This window comes from Harpia harpyja, chromosome 7, assembly GCF_026419915.1.
Source record: "Harpia harpyja isolate bHarHar1 chromosome 7, bHarHar1 primary haplotype, whole genome shotgun sequence".
Taxonomy (NCBI): domain Eukaryota; kingdom Metazoa; phylum Chordata; class Aves; order Accipitriformes; family Accipitridae; genus Harpia; species Harpia harpyja.
Genome location: NC_068946.1, coordinates 29,550,651 through 29,572,795, shown reverse-complemented (window position 1 = coordinate 29,572,795; position 22,145 = coordinate 29,550,651). Strand labels below are relative to the sequence as shown.

Genomic DNA, 22,145 nt, shown 5'->3' with positions numbered 1-22,145 from the left:
CTTGCAGGACCACACCACTGCAACAATAGAAATTCCTACAACGAAAGCACCTGGCATGGCTTAAGCAAAGGACAAACGAAGCAGCCTCCTCCCCAAAGGTTTATCCTGAGGATCGATAGAGCAAACCACCAGAGATGACAATGAAAGATGAAATTGTGTTCCTGAAAATGAAAGAAACAGCAGGAAACACATAAAAACAGATAGATAAGGCATTAGAAAATCAAGGAAGTAGCCAGAGCAAGTGTCTTGTATGTCCCTAAGGAGAGAGAAACAAACCATTTAAAACAAACAAACAAACAACTTTTAAGTATGCTGTTATCCTGGAAACATGAGCAAAGAAATCCTCATGGAGACATAGGGAAAGGAAGGATCTTTCCTCCTTTAGCTGCTGTGAATAACGCTCAGAGAATGAAGCAGCTGAGCCTGCACCTTTCCTCCGGCTCAGAGGAAGGCAGGCACAGAGGCTGAGAATGACAGAGCCAAAGCAGTGCCAACACCCCTCTGACTGCAAGAGGTGACATGGGGCAGAAAGGACAGGAGTGTGCTGCTGGAATATAGAACAACCATACATTAAAGCCCATACATAACAATGAGGGGATCGGGGGAGGAATTACGGATAACCTGACTTGCTCAGAAATACGCATCTGTGCCCCGGCAGTACAAACTGGTCTAAAGAAGATCCAAAATACTAAACAATGAGCAGCTACTTTAGGAAGCCAAATCAACCAGAGAGATAGCACCTGAAATGATAAGTTATCTTAAATAGTTTTTCTCTTTCCACTTCTTGGTTTTGTTCTGTTTTTCTGTTCTTCCCCTACCTAACCCAGTGTTTCTGCTATGGTCCCCACAAGTTGTTGTTACAGTCCGTCTTGCTCCCATAAAAATATAATCTTTTTTGCCCTTTGCACACAGCTTTTTCTTTTTTTTTCAAATTTCAGCTTAAAATTTCCATACTAAAGTGAACACTAAAGGAAAGCCTATATCATTAATCAATATGGACGTATATTAAAAATAATTAATGTTTTTGCCCTTAAATGTGGCAAAATAAAACTGTCCTGGTGCCACTTAATCCTCAGATAGGAAGCTACACTTACTGATAATGTATCCTAAGCTCCTTTTCTTTCATCTAAAAATACTTCACTTCAGTAGTAATATCAATGCAAAGAAATAATTTTAAAATACACCCAACAGTAAAGCTTTTCAATATTGAGTACTGAGAGACCTTTACAGTTATGCCAATATCGCACAGCTACAATGAAAACAACTTAACTTAAAATTGGGAAAAACCTGCAGTTAGACCAGTTAGAGATTAGCTATAGAAACAGGAAAGAGATCGTGCAGGTTTTGATAAGGAGAATTAGAGCTTTATTTTAAATAAATCATCTGCTCCTGAAGGGAAATTAAATATGCTGCTTTGTTTGAAATTATCTTCAAAACATCTAGCTCATGACAAATGGAGAATAAGGAATTATCAAGAGGCCTGCAGGGTGACTTGTCAGACTAATACTCATCCCTCCAAATCTGACAACACAAACTTCCCTGTGGTTGAACTGCAGGAGAGCCACGAACTAATTAAGAAATTTGAAAACATAAGAAAAAACCCAAAACAAAACCAATAAACCCTTAAAAAGATAAGATAAATTTATTGTAAGTAGTGACAGCAGATACTAGATCTGTATGCTGACTGTCCTGGCCCTGATCTAACAAGCACTAATACACATCTAATTTTAAGCAGGTAAAGCTTTGCATTTATTTGCTGGGTAAGACAGCGTTCAACACCATTGTAAATAACGGAGTTAAATCACTGAAGAACTGCCTGCTGGTAGACTCAAGTGTTACAGGTTCTGTTCACAAAGTACAATAAGGTAGAACAGAGATCCCATCACTCAAATTCTGCCCTTGCAGAAAATGAATGGTTTGCTAGACAGTGTTCTTCATGTCTCCTTCTGCCCTCCCCATTGTCTATTATATTCCCATTTGTGATGTGCAATCCCCTTCTTCACAAGCAGAGTTTCCAGCTTGCTTGCAATGCCCAAATGTGTGAATTATTAATCAATAAGAAGCACAGCAGAGAAAAAGCAATAATTGGTCTTATTAAAGTTCATGGACTTTATTTAAACACATAGGTCTGCAGCAATCTGGCAATGGCAAAATATTGATGTTACAGTAATCTTGGATTTTCAGATTCTCCATAGAATATATTAATAAAATTAGTAGAGTTACATAACTGAGGAATAACAACTTTAAAGATCTACACATATGGTCTACACAGTGCATTGGCATTGACAGTTAATTAGGTAAAAGAGTTGGGATTGATGTATTAACAGTGATTGGATGATCTAAATAAGGAGATCCAACAAGGAACATTTTCCCTTAATTTTTTTTTTTTAATTTTAGTATTTTCTGCTACATCTGATTCACTGTATTTGAGGCTTCTTCATATAATCACTAAAGTACGTATATTCATTCACATGTCCTGTAAGTAGCAAGCTTTAAGTATAGCAGGGAGAAAAAATATCTTCTATTTGTTTGTTATGTGCATGGTATATCATATTGGTAATGAATGTGGAATCAGATTTATTGAAGCTTTTAGGCAATTAAAAATGAAAACAAATACCCATGAAAGCTTGCAGGCAAATTAGCTGATAAATCTTAGGGCACAAATAGACATATATTTGAAAACCTACTTAAGATATATTAAGACCTTGTCACATTTGATTGTTCAATACTGCCCCTTACTAGATGTCAGCAGCTCCAAAATTCTGTCATGACTGTGCATGAGTGTTCACAGACAAGTTCAGTGCCAAGTAAAGTTGGGCTGATTAAAGCAGGTGTCTTAAATCTGCACTAATGTTGTCTAGGACCTCACTGCAGTCAACAGAATTCAGATGTCCAGATGCCTTAGGTAGGCACATCTATTTTTAAGTTTACTTTGAATATGATCTTACACTCAGTTTACTTTAAGGAATCATTTGTTTAATTTAGTGAACCAAACAATCTGAAAAATTCTGGGAGATGGAGACATGGCAAAAAATGAATAATTGCAGAGATGTGGAATGCACGAGAGGTGTGTTACGGATAATCCGAACAAAAAGAACTGCAGAGGAAAACTTACTACTGCATTATCAGTAGCAAGACAGAAAAAGATAAAAAGATGACTATTTTTTGAGCAGCTGGACTTGGAAAGAGGTCTTGGAAGCAGAGTTTGAAAAGTGTTAAAGACAGACAGCTGTCAATCAAGAAGAAATCAAAAGTTCAGCAGAAAGTGTGTTGCATGTCAGTGAACGAAATGAAGCAGAAGAGTTGTTCAAGGCAGGTTGATAAAAGGATTGTCTCGACCTGCTTTGTAAGATAGGTGCTCAGTTGGCAGTTGCATGCTGCATCTTTTTCCAGGTATATGGACATTGGTCAGCAGAAATTCACTGGTAATTTAAGCTGAAGGGTAACTTTTTCATACACAGGAAACAAACTGGATGTTGAGTGAAGAAAAAATTGAGAGTGCAGAATAGTTCTGAGGTTTTCTTTAGTCTTACTTCCCATTAAAAATGACTCTGTTATAACTTTTCAGTACTTAATGGTAACACTTCAGAAACAGAGAGGCTGTGGTTACCTTGTTCAAAACATGCTTCTGAAAACAGGAACTTTAGCAATTGCATGTAGCTCATACAGTGTCACGGGGCAACTAGCACAACCTAAGAAAATAGAGGTTACGGGTTTTTAAGGTTTGGTGGCTTTTAACCTCTTTAGGATGAATTGGCAAACTGGTTTTGAAAAGTATTGGCTGACATTGAAGAGGAACATCCATGAAACAAACACTAACTTCCAGGAACTCCTTAGGAAGCAGTTTGGCTACAAAACTAATACGCTGATTTTTGCAAAGAGAGGAAACCTTTCTAGAGCTGGCAGCAGTGTTGAAATAAGATGGATTGAAATTGCCACAGAGAATCACAAGGATAATGGTGTACTTCATAACAACAAGAGATAGTTGTATCATAAACCCAAGCATCTCCAGTAAGTTTGGTGCAGTTCTGGATGATACACAGTATTGCATGTGATACCTTGAAGGCAGATTACGTCAAACAGTGCTTTCAAAAGTATCAAAGTCTTCATTCATGTATGCTTTTGCTTTAAAGAAAAATAAGATGGTCATGACCTCTTCAATCCAAGTTATAAAAATACTGAAGGAAAAATCTACTTAGTAATGGCAGCTTATTGACCTTTCAATGTCAAAAAGGGTAAAACTGCCCCCATACTGTAGAATAAATAGTTGTAGAATAAATATAAATGTTCCAGGTTAGTTGTGCTCCTTTTATCAGAGGCCACTGCCTGTTTTATCACATTTTATATGTTTTCAATCTCTTCTTTAGGAGTTTTATAAAGCCATTATAATGTTGATAATGATGCACAGAAGAGGTAATGGTAAGGTAAAAGTCATTTGAACACAAAAGCTATGCTTGACTGTGAAAAATTGTACCTGTCAAGTTATTGGTATGAGCATGTAACTAGAGAAAGAAAGAGAGAATACAGAATACAAGGCAAAAGGAATTAGGAAATCTGAATTTGGCAAAGCATTTGGCAGTTTGTCCCACTGAACTGCATCAGATGTAAAGAAAATAACTAGTCCATGGTAGCAAGATGTGTGTAGACAAAGACAACATGGAGTAAAGTTGTTTCAGCTAATTATTGTCTACAAGAGGTTATTTCAAGCATTCATTCTGAGCTACTCGACAAAGAAAACAAGAAAGTCATTCCCTTTTGCTATACCTTACTTACACAAAGACCATAGCAACAAGAAAATGTTTCCTGATATTTATAAAAGACTATAACGGAACAGATGCCAGCAGAGAAAAAAAAGTCTCTTCATCTCAAATGAAAGATGTTCATCAGGGAATCTACCCTCACCATAGCTGTTTTTACTGTAAACCAGCTTTCCACTAGTAGTTGACCCCAAACAGGTGGAATCAATTCATTACACCCCACAGAGCAGTCCCTTCCAAACCTGAACTTCAAATCTGAGCTTTCAGGACAGAAGGGCAAAGGCACCCCCTTTGAGACACAAGACCTTCTGTATCATAAACCCAAGCATCTCCAGTAAGTTTGGTGCAGTTCTGGATGATACACAGTATTGCATGTTATACCTTGATTGAAAGCAGATTACGTCAAACAGCGCTTTCAAAAGTATCAAGGTCTTAATTCATGTATGCTTTTGCTTTAAAGAAAAATAAGATGATCATGACCTCTTCAATCCAAGTTATAAAAATATTGAAGGAAAAATCTACTTAGTAATGGCAGCATATTACATCTATGAAACAGCCACTTGATCAAGAGAGGAAAGCAATAAAAATAACTAAACACATAACCTGATTATTTTAATTTGTCAACACCCTAAATGCACAGTTACTTTCTTGCAGATATTACCTGGACCCACCTTGGCTTAAGGCCAAGTAAAAGAAATCTGGTTCTCTATATTTTGTTGAATGTGGAGAGTCAGAACTATTGTGTTGCTGTTTAGCTTTATAGATTATGTTCTAACAATCAGAAGAAAGCCCAAAACAAGGATGAGGGGTTTTTCAAGCCTATCTTCTCACACTCTGGGTGCCTGTATCAGTCCCACAGAGTCATCTAAAATTCGCATTTGAAAAATCAGAAAAATACAGAAAGCTAAACCATTATTATCTAAAGTGTAGCTAGAGGATTTGAGGTTTAGGTTATCAGAAAATGGTTTTCCCCTCAAAAAATAAGCAGTTAATACTGAACACTATACTACCTTCTTTCCTACTGTCATGGTTTAACCCCAGCCGGCAACTAAGCACCACGCAGCCGTTCACTTACCTCCCTAACAGTGGAATGGGGGAGAGAATCAGAAAGGTAAAAGTGAGAAAAAACTCATGGGCTGAGGTAAAGACAGTTTAATAGGTAAAGCAAAAGCCACGCAAGCAAACAAAGCAAAGCAAGGAATTCATTCACTACTTCCTATCAGCATGAAGGTGTTCAGCCATCTCCAGGAAAGCAGGGCTCCATCACACGTAAAGGTAACTTGGGAACACAAACGCCGTAACTCCAAATGTCACCCCTTCCTTCTTCTTTCCCCAGCTTTATATACTGAGTATGACGTCTTATGGTCTAGAATATCTCTTTGGTCAGTTGGGGTCAGCTGTCCCAGCTGTATCCCCTCCCGATTTCTTGTGCACCCCCAGCCTACTCGCTGGTGGGGTGGTGTGAGAAGCAGAAAAGGCCTTGACCCTGTGTAAGCACTGCTCAGCAGTAAGGAAAACATCTCAGTATTATCAATACTGTTTCCAGCACAAATCCAAAGCATAGCCCCATACTAGCTACTATGAAGAAAATTAACTCTACCCCAGCCAAACCCAGCACACCTACTTTACATATTCTGGGGAAAAACAAGCATCTGTAAGTAAAAGCATTCTAACCTGGGTTGCCAGGATTCACTTGGGACCTTTCCTACCAGGGAGAGAAGAAAGCCCCAATCCCATACAAAATCTCTTTCATCCTTAGAGAAAACATGAGAAAAAGGGCATTCCCTAGTGGTTGACCAGCAGGTAAAACAACAGGGAAAGCAGAGGATAAGAATCAACAAAACAAATAGTTAACAGGAAAATTTTTATTTTCACTTCACAACATCCCTGATAACTACTTTAATTTATAGAAGTGCTAACGAGTAGCAGAACAGAACTAAAATTCTCCAGGAAAGTAATTCTGCACCTATTGCATTACTAAATGTGGAACTCAACATCATGGAGCAATGGTAAAGACCAAAAATATAAATTATTTCCAAGAGGACTGGATAAGATATTAACCACAAGTCCAACAATGGCTGTTAAACAAAGTGGTTCACATGAAACCTCCAGCTGAGGATGTGAACAAACTGTGGGATGTTACAAGGTAAAAAAGCGTATTAGAGAAGGATCACTCTATGTACCTATTCTTTGTTATATCCCTTTCCTAAGTATTTTCTCCTGCCCATCACTGGGAACAGAATACTGAGTGACAGACATATGGCAGTTCTTACATCTTTATTCAATATAAAAGTGCTTCTCATGATATAGAAAAACATTTTTAATTCATTTTAAAATTAAAAAAAACCTGTATCTGTAGATGCAGTAGTTTTCCTCCTCAATTTACAAAGCAGTAGTCTCCCATAAAACCTTTGTAAAACACCTTCTGCTTCAGTAAACAAGATGATGGAGTCATTGGTACTGCTTATCCGTGGTAGAAAAGTAAATATATAGAGAGTCCCTAACAAAGAGCCAAGATTATGTTCCACACATCCTTCAACTTGGCCTGGATAATTTGCTATATAGTGCAAAACCTACAGAAGACATGCAAAGAACCTGGGAAAAATCAGCAAATGCAAGCTTAATTTTCACAACTTCTAATTTCAAAAAATTCAATCTGTACAAAATTCATATTCTCCAAAAGGCACTATGAAAGAGAACAGAACTGTCTTGAATACTATTAAGTACATGACATGCCTGTGTTGGAGTATGCACAGTATTATCTGATTCAGAATTAGTTTATTCAGAACCTCTACACTTCAGGTAATTGCTACACAACTTGAAATCGAAGTGCAGCTGAAATCAGAAGGGCCTTTTGTTAACATATTCTGCATTTTAAACTTAATTCCAGCAAGATGGATTCCAGCTTTTGGCTTTTAAACATCTTAAAAGATGAGTGGAGTATTAAACTGGCGGTAAAAGCTGGCAGCACATTTAAAAATCAGTTCAACAGTGTAGCATGCAAAAAGATTAATGACAAGAACAAAACTCTGCTGACAGTCAGATGTTTAGTATCACTTAAATGTGTTTAATATCACTGAAACATGCAAGTTCAACCAAAGGGTAGAGGTAAAGTTTAGGTAAGTTTTAAAGTTGTGTTGGCAAAATATCTCTGTTAAAACAGTTTTTCATATCAACCCATTATTTGGTATAAATGTCTATGCATACATTTTCCAAACAAAAATTAGAAGAGAGAAATATGTGAATTCAAGTCAAAAAGCATCTAAAATGATGAGTTTTCAAATAAAACATTTCATTCTTAAATGCTGGACTGCTTAGAATGACAGATTCTAAAAGCATGATTTAATTATCTACCTTATTAATTTATACTTTATTGACGCTTGAGCAATTAAATGTTAAACATATGTTGAAGGACTCATTGCTAGTGGAGGCCAGCAAAACTACTCACATTTACAGGTTGAAACATGAGGCCAGAGGAGGAACTGAACTATTCTTAATGCCAAATGCATTACTGATAGAGCAGTATATTAGCAATACTATTACATCTTTTGTCAGGTATACGACCAAAAGACCTTTTCCTACCGTAATAGCTATAACTCCTCCACCACTGACTGTTTTCATAAAAATGTTTTTTTGCACCTGACATTATTCTAAGACCACTGATAGGACTGCTGGGTAGAGTGGGAACTGAAAAATACCATTACTCCATCTCTTATCTTATTCACTCTGTACGGTTACTAACACTGATGACTAAGCTTTGATATGGCTGGTGAAGTTGCACTAGCGATAAAGACTTACAAAAAAGGAATGTAAAGGAAAAGTAAGATCTACACAGCTCATCAGAATCCTTTTTTGGGCTATCTTGGTTTTCTTCTGTTGTTTGTCTGTTTACTGTTATAATGCTTCCTGCCTGTATTAATCTCCATCAATGTAATTTCTGACCATTTTTAGCACGTGTAAATAGTTGTAAACCTCCTATCAATAGCAAAAAAAATTCTGGAGATTAATTCAGACAGAACCTATGTCAGTCTCTGGGAGATGGAGGATTAACTCGCTCTACTGTGTTAAAAAATGTAAAAATATTTAACAAAACAGTGAGGTGATTTCCCTTGAAATAGAACACAGACTGAGCATAAACCAAGCATGGATTTAGCAGCTTACAGAAGTGAAAAGAGATGAAGAATTTCTGCTTGATTTGACACAGCTATCTTACTAGATCAGGGCTTTCCCTACTCATTATTAAGTCAACAAGGTAACCATGCTGAAAAAAAAAAAAGGCAAATTTTGGAATATACATAAGTAAACACAAAATACAGGAAGTGTTTAGGAGATCTCAGGTAAACACTTATGTCCAGTTTTAGGAACCAAGCTTTAACAGTTTGGGCAAATAATAGTGAGTCCAGAGGTGAACAACAATAAAAAATAGCATACGTATAGATAAATAAAGTTAGCATAAAAAAGGGTACAATAATTGTATTTACTAGTCTATAAAATAAAAGAATTTGGTTAGATATGATGCTATTTTAATATATATATATATTGGATGCCAATACTAAAAAAAAAAATCAGTGGTTGTCAATATATAGTTAGGGTAGCAGAAGCAGCAATCAGTTTAACTTGTAAAAAACAAAGTTTAGGCTAGAAATTAAGAAACAGTCTCTAATTATGAAAGTTAAACACTAGAGCTGGATACCCAGGGTGATAATGGAATCTTTTTCACTGAAGCTTAAGAACAGAACAGACAAAAATCTATCAGAAATATAGACAGTCCCTTGCATCTTTTCTATTTCCATTTTTTTAATCTTGATTTTGAAAATAGGCATTTTAATTAGCTGGGGTTGAGATATTCAAATATATCCCATGAAAAGGAAAATAGTAGCAGGTCCCACAGAGAAGCAATGGGATAGCACATTATAAGCACAAGAACACTCAGCTACTCACAGGAGAATTCTCATGACTGGAAAAATATAATTTTCATTTTCATTAATAAAGTACAGTCATTTTCTCGTAAAGAGAGAAAGTGTTCTTAAAAATATCCATGCTATCAATCCAGCATTCTAGAAACACTTTAGCAACAAATAGCAGTTTCTACTTCACTCATCATGAAAATATTTCTGACTCTCCAGAAAGTATCTATGGAATGCAATGAGTACATGTGCATGTTCTATGATCTAAAAAGTGCGTTGTTTCATCCAGTCAGATGCAGTGCTGAACACAGATTAGCACACTAGTTTGACCAATTCCACATCACTTTCAAGAGCAATGGTATTGTTGAAGTATATCGTCACAAAACACTATTTTTTTTATTTTACAGATTAGAGTAATAGATGATAGTGAGAAAGAACAAAACTTGTTTCTGAATTGTTCCAGTGTTTAATTATTCTTTTTACTAAAAAAATTGCCCCTCATTTTCAACTGTTTTGGCTCCAACTTCCAGTAATAGGATCTTTTTCCATTTTCATCTCTTGCCTTATAAACCTTCTCTGCAGTACATTTCTTCCTCTTGTCCATACCTACAGATCATATTCCAATCACCACATAATCTTGTTGATAAACTAAAAAAAATGGAGTTCTTAATTCTCCAACAAAAAGGTACATTTGTCACTCTTTTACAAGATCAAAACAATTTTCAGTGTTTACTAAAATAACTTCATTGTGAAATCAGCCCAAGTGTCCCTGCTGCGCTCTCAAACAGTTCTATTTTCTGTGCTGCCACAGCTGTTTTCTGTGAAGTAACTTCATTTGTCATCAGAAAGATTACGTTTATGCAATTTATTTTTTTAATAACTAGTGGTTAGCAAAAGTATCATGTATTTGATAGCTTCCAACATTGATGGGTTCATCAATCAGATTATTTATATGACTTTTATTAAAACATGAGTAAAAGATAGACAAGCCTTTTCTTATTCAAGACAATGAGCCCTTTCCTATTTCAGGCTACAAAATGGCCTGGGTGAACAAGTGAGAAAAAAACCCAAAACAGTAAAACAGGATAGAGGGCTGATGATTGATTGTTAGTTCATAACTATTTTAAGCATCTTTATACTGTTAACCACATTTCAGGGCAGCATTTGATGCCTAAATGACAACCATTTTGACAGATATCTGACTATCATTGCAGAACAGGAAAAGCTAGAAAAGGAATTCAAACCTGACATTTTGTTTTTCCTCTGATAAAAAAATGACAGTATATTCTCTGAAAATTCCAAAATGCTAACTTCAGGGAATATTTCAAGTCAAACACATAATTACAAACATAGATAGAAAAAGAGATGCAGCATTTCTATTCTAATATAACAGCTACTTTTATCAAATATCACATGGCAATGTGGCTTTTGTTGTTGTTTGGTTTTTTAAAGATTACTGTACATTAGGATATGAAAATATTCACTGTATTGTGATGGAAAATGACTGGAGGAAAATATGACATTTAGTAAGTCATATTTTAACAACATCAACATTCATTTTAGGTTCCAATAGACATGAAAAAAATTTTGCAGTTCACATGTAACATTTTTAGTCTGGTATAAGATACTAAATAATGTAAGTTTTTATTTCAGGCTACAAAATTTTTCACTAAATGCAGCCCATTTGAGGATGAATGGGATTTCCTCATGACTATATACCTTCCTCAAAAATGTGAAGGAAAGCCTCCATTTGACACACACACACACACAAAAGGCAAAAACCCACACCCAACCAACCAACCATAGCTTAAAACTTTTCTGGTACCCAAATGTAATTTAATATGCTTCAGTTGTTTATAAAAGTGGTCCAAGTAATTTATAATATTTAAATTATCTCAGTGAACTTAATGACATTAACTGGTATTTATACATGCAAAAAGTGGTTCATTTACCTTTCGTATAGAGCAAAGCTTTGGTGAGTCCATAGTGATTTTAATGAATCTGTAAACTAAGGTGTTCTGCTTTGGGCTTTTGCTTAAGAAAGTGGTAATACAACTCAGACAGTTCCACTGTTTCCATAAGGCCTGATTCAGCTCTCACTGAGGTCTTCTGGCCTAGGGAACTTTCCTTCATGAGGCTGTTGTGCATATCAGCATTGACACAAAAACTGCAAAAGAGAGGCCACACAATGACACAATCCTTTGCATTGGGTGGTCCTTTACAAATGGGTCTGAGGGTAGTAAGGCCCTTAGGGCTGCTGCACTATGAAGGATCTGGCCTCTATGTCACAGAGCAGGAATTTTACACAACAGGAAATATCTCCTGTGATCCTATTTGTAAGTAAAGGTATTAAATTTTGACAGATGAAATAGAGGGAATGTGCTTCAGTCATTAATCTTAAACTTTTAATATTAGCATGATTTGAGCTGTAACTCTAAAATTTTAGCAAACATTTACACTAAATGGTCATAGCTCAAGTTGAAACTGAAGCACCTGCCAAGATATTACTGAGATCACTAAAATGCTGGATATAGCCAGAATAATATTTTTCCTTTTGTTCATTAAAACAGCCCAGTTTCTGGAATATGAGGGCTATAAAGATCTTTGATTTGATTATTGCACACCAATATCCTATCTGCAAAACCAGCCATCATTACATATCTAGAGAACAAATATGAAATTAGGTAAGCATAAAATGAGCCTTCTCCAGCATCTTCCCAAACTAAGGACTTTTTGAGCCAGAGATTACATTTGATAGCATGTCCCATGGCCCCTGCTAGATTTATTCCATATGAATTTGCCTAAAGATTTCTTGAAATCCCTTATTCATTATTCTCACAACATCCTGGGGCAATTCATTCTACACTTCAATAACCCATTACAGAAAACATATTGTCATTTGTATGTTTTAAGTGTAATACATGCTAATTGTATATGATATCCCTAAATTCTTGCCTTAGAGGAACATTAGATAATTATTTCCTGTTCACATTCTCCATACCATTCAGTTTCATACTATTCACATGTAAATTACATGGATTTATAGAGTGGCATAACATTTCATGTTTTATTCTCAGTTCTCCTCCTAAGAATTACAAACTTTTCATGTCTTTTCATAGTTGCTGAGCCCTGAGCTGGCATTTTGAAACAAGTATCAAAATGATATTGAAATCACTTTCTTGAGTAATAAATATATTACAGAGGCCATTACTGTGTATATATAGTTCAGGATTGGCTATTTTCCCTCCCTGTGTCAATGATTCTTCATTTATCCACAAATTGTCTAACATTCAAATTGTCTAGTATTTGTCAGAAATCCTAACATTGTTTTCTTTGCTCACTTTTAGCAAAAAAAAAAAAAAAAAAAAAAAAAAAAGCTATTGATTACTTCTAGCATGTTCTTCTAATTCAGCCTTTTCAGCATTCCATGATGTGGATTTTGTTTCATTTTGCATTCCAACAAACCTTCACAGAACATGAATTACATATTGTACCTGGTCCTCGAATTAGGAAAACCTCAATTGGTCCCTGTAACCTCTCTCAAACTGGTATCAGCTTATTATTGCAGTATTAGAATTTAGCTCTATTCCTGAATTCTGATCAGTTATTATAGAGTTTAAGCTCTGCCTGAATCATTGATGCATTATTCATAGAAGTTTAGAAATTATGCTTTTTTATAGTTATACAACTAAGTTTTTAATGAAAGACTGTACTTCATAGAGAAACATAAATTTACTTTGCAAAAACACAAGAGATTCAAAAAAAGTTTGAATTGTGTTCTCTGCAAATAGAAGTAAATAATAAATGTAACTAAAGCTAAACAATGCAGTTCTATGAAAAAATGCTGACTTAGGAGATTTTTACAGGAGGAAGCCTAACCTCTCAAATTACAAACTTTTCCTTTTCTGTCAACAGTATCGGTATTTTAAAATTACGCAGTTCAGGAGTGAGACTGCCACTGGGACAACTGCAAGCAGCTTACCAGTCCTCATGACATTTCAAAAGATAGGTATCCAAGGTGGCTCCATTTGGTGACACAATACCCTAAGCAACAATACTATCCAGCAGATCCCGGCTGGGTAAAGTATTATTCCTTCTCCCATTCAATAGACAAGAAAAAAAGTTCTCCACAAACCCTGCCTCCCACTTATTATAGAAGAAGTGCTTACAGTCTGAGGTAAGAAGGTATACACTGCCACCTCACTCTCAGGAAAAACAGACCACTCCTGGGGTCAAAATTTGAGCTGCAGCAGAGAGGAAAATAAAACAGGAAAAGCATCCCCTGTGCAGATGTCCAACAGCAGAGAATTCCCACTCTAGGTAACTAAGCAGTGCTAAAATCTTGCTCAACTGTTGTGCAAATGGTGTGGTCAGAGTAAAACTTCCTCACTGTGAACTTAACTGTGCTATGGCATCTTTGCAAATCAGTTAAAACTTGACTGAATTATGTGACTAATGAGGAAGGGCTTTGAGGCTAGAGAGGCTGATTGTTCAAGAGTGTTGCTAAAATTAGCAAAGGTTTACACAATTCTTATGTATCACATGAAATTTTTTTTTTAATATAACTTCCCCTGTCTTCTGAAAGACTTAATAAAGAAGACTACAGAAATTAAGGGGCAGTGGATAACACAATCTCTAATACAGTTTTAAGATATACTCACCTTGTGTAAAAAAAGTGGCTATTTTGTACAAAAAAGCAGCTAGAAGTTTTACAAGAACTTTATACCTGGCTTTCTGAATTTCATAAGTAGCTTGTGTCGGTGGGGGAAATTATATTAAACTATGAGGAAAATGGAAAACGGAAAAAAAAGCAGAAATATAACCCATCCAAGTGCTAGGATGAGTATACAAGACAAAAAGTAGGAGCACAAGTATAAGAACAGACCAGGAGAGAAAGATTTCATCTTACACTTGTCTTCAGAAGCCAGACCAATATTGTTTCTGCTCTTCTAAGAGAGTGAAACAGTATTCATGTACCACTTCTGAGATCAAAGAGACTGATTCCATTAGGAAACCTAACAAATATTTTCTAGCATTAGCAACCTACTGCTTGATATTTTCTGCACCAGAAAGTAACATTATGTCTAAATTTTTTAAAAACAATAATAGGTCAGATCACATAAAGACCTTTGTATAAGCCAAAGTCTGGAAAGAGAAGAATACAATAGTAAGATAAAGGTTACGTTAGTACCTCCTTATTTCAGTATTATGCATCAGTGTATCCTCACGTGTTAATATTCCACAAAAATAATAGAGACTAAAGCTACATAGGTGCATTGCTCTCAGCCAAAAAACTGTCACAGTATTGAGATAGTTACTAGCACTGGTGAAAGAGAGGTGCACACATAAGTGAAGATAGAGTCTGGAAAAAGGGAAAAGAAGGAATGGTAAAGAAGATTCCCAGGTATCTTCTTTGGAAGGCATTAAAAAATAATAGAAAACAGCATTTTATTTTTCCCTGGAAAGGCTTGTCCTGAGGCTTCCCAAGTCCCTAAGCCTCCTAGCAGACACTGTGGGAGTGAAGCAGTACCCGCTATAGCGGGAGAAAGGGGAGAGATCACTTAACCAACTTGGACATAAGCAAATCCATGAGACCGGATAGGAGGCATCCAAAGGTGCCAAAGGAGCCAGACAAGGTCCTTGTGAGGCCGCTCTCTATCATCTAAGATCAAGGGAATTGGGGAGCCTGTAGAAGAGAAGGCTGAGGGGAGACCTTAGTGCTTTTTACAGTGATCGAGTCAAAGGATACAGAGGAGATGGAGCTAGACTCTTCTCAGAGGTGCACATTTATAGGACAAGAGGCAACAGACAAGTAGAAACATGAGAAATTCTGGCATTCAGGGGGAAAATTACCAAGAGAAATTCCAATATTTTTAAAAGAATTTTCACCATGAGGCTGGTTAAGTACTGGAAGAGGTTGCCCAGAGGGGCAATGTGGAATTGCCATCCTAGGGGGTGTTCAGGGCTCAGCTGGACAAGTCCCTGTGTACCTTGATCATGTTTGACTACATAACCTCCAGAGGTTCCTTCCAGCTAAAACTGGGGCTCTATTATTCTAACATACAGCAAAGTACTGCCACCGTGGGTAAAGTTGTACTAGCAAAGCTGTGCTTTGCACTGCAGTAAGTTGGGACTTTTCATTTCCAATTACTTGAAATCTGAACACTTCACATTGTCTCCAGTAGCAGGATAGAGACGACATAGTTTACCTGCAGAATTCACTGCTGCAGGATGCAATTGATTTAATTATATTATTAAGATTTTTTAAGTATAAATAATAATGACAACTGCTATTAATGTAAAATAGGATACAAACAAAAAGGCTAGCAATTTTCAGGCTTTAGTCAGACCATAAACATATCACCAGATGGAACAAAACCAAAATTGTCTTGTTACAATAATACAAAATCCTGGCCAGGTATATCTAATACACAATACTATCAGAGACAGAAAATTGAATTATTTAACTATTTTCCTACATGTTATATACTGTTTCCACTATTAAATACTTGAAGAACTATCTTGTGTATTTAAAATTTTTGAGGATAAGTGACAATACTGCCCATCAGTAATTATTTCTCTGCCTTTCCCTTTGCTCATTGCTTCAAAATATAAACAAACAATTATGACAGTATGCAAAAGACAGACAAAATACTGAATTTTTTACTACTTACAAATTATTGTTGAAACATATGCATCTATTAAATCCATGGTTTTGCATGCAAAGGTACTACAAAATAGATTTAAAATTTAATATTCAATAACCCAAAGTTTAATGATTCATTCAGCCCAAACAAAGGCTAAAAACATTAAAAGGCCAAAGCCTGGAAGAATTATCTGCTTTGTTTTAAAAACACATTTAAAATGAAGAGACCTTAGCAAATTTAATCTGCTATAGCTGACATCATTCCTGGGCATCGATTCAAATTCCAAATTTAATTTCAGCGAAGCTTTAGTAAAAGTAATGCCTTCTGCAGATTCAGACCCATCTGACTGACATCTACTGATGAAAATAAAAAGTAATTTAACCAAATATGGTTTCTGTAAACAGTTCTTAAAATTAAGGATAGATTAAATATATGTTAAACTGGCTTGGGAAAACATTCTATTGGATGTTGCTTACTATTAGCATGGTCTATGCCCTTCCAGGTAAGTATCTAGCACAGACTTTAGAGTTCTTTTGAATGCATTTTTTCTTTTAGATAGACACATGCATTGTGTCACAGTTTGACTACTTTTAATATATCGATATTGTGAAAACATACTTACTACTGAAGAGAGATGTATGGCATCGTGAACAAAGCACAGAATAGAGAAAAGGAAAATCCAAGTTGGGGAAAACATCTGCCATGGGCCTACCTCCATGACATTTAGTGAGATTTTAGATTTGTGACAATGGTAAAAACAAGATTAAAATGATGTTATTTATTTTACTTTTTATGGTAGATATCAAAGTGTACTTAGCTCATCTCTGTTATTTACTTTGCAAAATTGGCAGAAAATTGCATGAGTTGAAGCTTTCTTGGGAAATTTTTAGATTCCAACTATGCTCAGAAAAATTATCTGAAAGTACACTTGGCAGAGCCTTCTATCATCTCACAAAAGACCACATTGGAATTTGCTGGGGATTGACAGAGCTCTAAGCACATATATTTGCATATGCAAAAAACATTACTTGCATGAAAAAAATTGCATTTGTTCATACAGACTGATATTTAGCCAAATCAATTAAATACATAACAGCTCATTGATCCTCATTAGTGTGCATTTGTATAGTTCCTAGGATTTCTATTTGTATCTGAGAGGGTAAATACTTTTCAGTTGCAGTGAAACATACACATACTCTATTCTACTTATTTTTTTTAAATTACAGCATTTAAAAACAAGCCATAAATGTGCCAGGCACATAATAGTAAAACGCTTCTCCATTCTCTTCTCAGTTCCTCAAATCCTTCCCTCATAGAAGCAAGTGTTAAAGAAATAAGTATACCCCAAAGTAAAAGTTAGATAAAGATAAAATCCATATCCAGGAGCTTTTTTGGAAATGCTTTCCTACCCCTTAGACTAAAAGGCTAGAGAACATGCAAAAAAACCCAAACAAAAAACCCCAAAACCTTGCTAACTCGCTCAGAACATCAAGTTATTCAACAAGTCCTTGGCCTTTGGGGTGATCACTGAAAAAAGTGCTCATCAGTGAAAAATCTACTTACGTACGCTTCCTTAGTTTTACATTCCTAATCAATAAATATCTTCAAATTAAACTTGTGTTTGTAAGAATACCACAGTTGACTATACACTACAAAATGGTATTTTAGAAAAAAATCTGAAAGATACAATAATAGATACATTCCCTTTGTGGATTATGAATATGCCCCAAAACCTCTGTGTTAACAAAGTTGTTGCACTTAGTTAAAATGAGTACTGAGAAGGCAAACACAGTTCTTACTTGTTTTAATAGAATAAATGCCATCTCTCAGCACTGCCCCACACAATTACTAGCAGGTAAAAACAATTCTTCCCACATTGCCACCACTTCCTAAACAAGCTGGAGCTTCTATTTTGATAAATTTTTTATTCCCCATTACCTTTCGTCAGTCTCCATTTGTCACTTCCTAATAAAGAAAAGGGGAGAAATTTTATTCAGCTGTGACCTCTGCCAACAGCAGTAATAATCTGGGTGGGGTTTTTTGTTTGTCTGGTTTTCTGTGGTTTGGTTTTGGGGTTTGGGGGGGGGGGGAGCTAAAGAAGGAGGAGGAGGAGGAGGAGAAGGAAAAGAAGATAAAACATACATGGGTTTAGATTTCCTCAGGAAATCATGAAAGTTACGAAGCTCCTGATGATAGTTGAGATTGAGTTTCAAAAGCAAGACTGATCTGCTTGGTCAGAACTATTTAAATTGGGTTGTAGTCTTTGCTGAAGGCAAATAAACCCCAGAAAGTCTTCTTCCAAATTATTTTTTGAGACAACAAACCCCAACCGTGTCAGACATGAAACAACTGTTTTCCTTTAAAAGTTGTGGATTTAGAATTGTAAGGATTTTAAAAGATGATAGCACCCACCTTTTAAAAGTTTGCCAAATACAGATTTCTTGGCAGCTGGAGGCATGTGGAGCAGCATTTTCTTACATAAGGAAAGGCAGGGGCAGCGCCAAGGGGACACAATGGTAGGCCATAAATCGAGAAGTTAACCAAGGCCATTACAGATAACTTCACCCCATCTGTAATTTACTGTTTGTTTGTGCATCTGTAAGACAGTTCAGGACACAGAGTTAGTATAAGTACATCCTGTTAAATGCTTTTCTAACGCTTTTTCATATTACTCATTGTAGGTGAATGTTTAATATTCCAATCTGAATCTTTATGAATGTGAAATACTTGGTATCCCATAGTTTACATAAAACTCAGGCAAATGTAAGAGATGACAGCATGGGATAAAAGGGCTGTACCTCTGGCACAAAATAATGCAGAAGAGAAGAAACAATGGCCAGCTTTCACTGTATAGCCCTATAGAGTAAACTCACGCCAGGTCAAGGCAGCAAGGGCCACACAAACAAAATTACGCTTGGCACTGGTGTAAGTTTCAAACAAATGTGGCCTTTCATAACTAACAACTATTTTGTTCTGTGGAATCATTTTAGTCCAGAATTTCTAATTCTTCCTATTCTCCACATACTTTTAATAGCAAGTATCTGGTGGATTAAACAGAGTATTTTTGCTAGAAATTTAAAAAATATGCAGTATCTCAAGTTTGTCATAATCTCTCTGTATTTTCAAAGCAGCTCTTTGTTTCATTTTGTGTACCAGGTTTCAGCCATTTGGATGAAGACAGCAGCTTAGGAAGATCTTTCGTAATGCACCAAAAACAATAGAGAAAAAACTCTGTAAGGTTTACGTTCAACATTCTTGCTGCAAATTCAGTGTAAAAATAGACCTAATCCAAAGGCAGTGTAAGCCCATAGCATCCCAAAGGATGCCGCAAAATATTTACAGACATGCTGGAAAGCTCAAATTGAAAAGAAACAAAGGAAAAATAAACTAACAATGGCAAAGAAAACAAACAACAGGAGACAAAACCAAAACACTCATCACTCTGATCACACTAATGCAGAGATAATTTTTTACCCATAATCTGTTCAGTGTCAGGCAGTTCATAACTGTCTTCAGAATCCCAGAAATAACATGGAGTTAAGTCCCCGATGAAGAATTTATGCTCTCTAAATAAAGTTTCTAATCAGACTTCGCATTTTTTTAAAAGCAAGAACAGCATCAAAGAATAATAATGAACTTACAAGACTGCCACTTTAAAGAAATTAAATCTTTGCATTTTATCCTCCTATTCCTTTCATTTTTGTCCTTCTCATATACGTACATTTAGGACTTAATTATACAGAAAACACAGTTATTTGGTCCCAAGCCAAGAATCCGTTTGCTGAACAAGAAGTGTAAACAGGAGAATAAATTTGAAAAACAATATTTTGGATTTTTAATTAACTGATAAACAAAACATATTGGAAATTTGCATAAATTACACACTGAATTTTAGAAAAGCAAATCATAAAAACTGTAACTGTGGTCCTACCTCAAAGCATTTAGGACAGAGCATAATGTGAAATACATTAATATACATTTGAAGATGCTTACACAGACAAGTGCCTGCTTATAGTTTGAATTGCAGCCCTGCTAACCCAGCAAGGCAGCTCTGCCTACAGTGGACGTTTCAGGGTAGTTATTAAGCAAGCTGTGAGCAGGCTGCTGTGGGTACTGATAGCCATTAGCTACCACCGCATGGATGGTACACGGTGAGAGGTAAGTGGGCTTGCACACATCAGCCTGACACTACATGCTGAAGGTATCCAGTATGTCTGCTAGTTTTTCTGAAGCTATGAAGTATCTTTACACTCTGCCTCAGCCTACAATGCAATCAGAGCCACTTGTCAGGGGGTACAGCTGCTGGCCCCTACAGAAATAAAAAAAGGAAATAAGAAAAGAACTAATCATCCCAGTAGCATTTTAGTGATTGTTCATTGTAATATCATTGTAACAATTCTACTGGTATTATTACTAATCATCTAATTAATATGTTGTAAAATTAGAAAGTAGAAATTCTTTAGAGTTAGCTGATCTGGTTTTGGATTTGTCCTTTAAATCTGAAGGAGCTATATTTTCAGTGAGACAAGTCAGCCCCTTCATGTGCCACTTTATGAACCTGTTTCTCCTTGATCATTAAGCACTCAAGGACAATTGCAAGGATTTCACAGAAATACTAGCATGGGTGCATAATTATATAGTTCACTCGCTTGAGGCTGGGCTCTCTGTGACAGACATTATACACGGGAGTGAACCTGAAACCAACTTAGGAGTCTCTTCAGTTAGTATAGGAAAAAAATATATATATATTTTGTTGTTGTTGTTGTTATTGTTATACGGAATATGTAGCATTTCCATTCTACTTTTTTAAATTCCTATTTTTTTAAAAAACATCTCAAAATTTTATGTTAATTCAAGCCATAGCAATCTGGGTTCTTAGCTAAATCTCTGATCATGGGAATTACTGATTAAATCCCACTGATTTTAGGTATCACTGAAGATGCTTTATACTTCTCAAAACCATTAAAATTGGGCCCTATACTTCTGCTTTTTTGTTTTTCTATATAAAAAAAATAGATCATCCTGTTGTCACATAGAATTTAAAACTGGGAAGGAACAGAGACATGAGAAGAATCCTCAGAACTAAATTACAGTAAAGCATGGAATATATTCAATGTACCTTTATCCTAAAGACCTTTCGGATTCAAATATATAAGGTGAAATACATTCTAGCACGGCAATGGGACATTGATATCCAAGTCTTTTTTAACTGCAGAGCTGTCAGTATTTCCATCTTCCTTATCTGCAGTCTCATTTACATGAATGAACAGTCTCCATGTTTTCCAAGTACTAATATTGCAATACCAAAGTTCCATAAACTTGGCCTTTTCAACAGCAAATGCATCATATTCAAAATGTTCTTAGATGTAAGTTCTCCCTTATTTAGTCTTCAGTGAAGATCACAGATGGAGATAACATTTGCTCACACTTTATTACAGAGCAGACTATTTAATAATCAACGTGTTGGAGCACTGTTCATTTTGCCTTAAAATAAGTAGCTTTTAAAAGAAGTACGTTCCAGTGGTTAAAACTAAAAGAGGTTTCTTTTTCCTTTAAATGCAGCATGGAAGTTCAATGTGCAAGCCAAAATCCTAAAAGATTCTACAGCAGCTGCAACTAAATTTATATGTGTAATCGTCTGTGTGAGCACCCTAAAGTAGTAATGTAATTCTGACTAGTTAACACATACACTGTTGAGGTTTAATAAGAGTAGAAATTTAATACTAATTTGACAATTGAAAAGTGAACAAACTGATGCATCTACTAAGTGATGAAACAATTCTGTAAGAAATGACAGACAGGGAAGGGAAATCAACCATGTGCTATTTTCTTTG

General features: G+C 35.8%; 1 protein-coding gene across 5 annotated transcripts in view; it reads right to left on the bottom strand.

The window, feature by feature from the left end:
- The window catches only part of PDE1A (phosphodiesterase 1A), a 233,284-nt gene that overhangs the window by 167,896 nt on the left and 43,243 nt on the right, over nt 1–22,145 (bottom strand). For 2 of the 5 annotated variants that reach the window (XM_052791300.1, XM_052791305.1), the window contains exon 1: nt 16,339–16,441. The exons of 1 other annotated variant lie outside the window; for it this stretch is intronic. In XM_052791300.1, the coding sequence (XP_052647260.1) occupies nt 16,339–16,385 (47 nt within the window). In that variant the 5' untranslated portion in view covers nt 16,386–16,441. Of the gene's footprint in view, nt 1–16,338; nt 16,444–18,723; nt 18,892–22,145 lie in introns of those variants that run through there. 2 more of the 5 variants (XM_052791301.1, XM_052791299.1) reach the window with 2 other exon arrangements.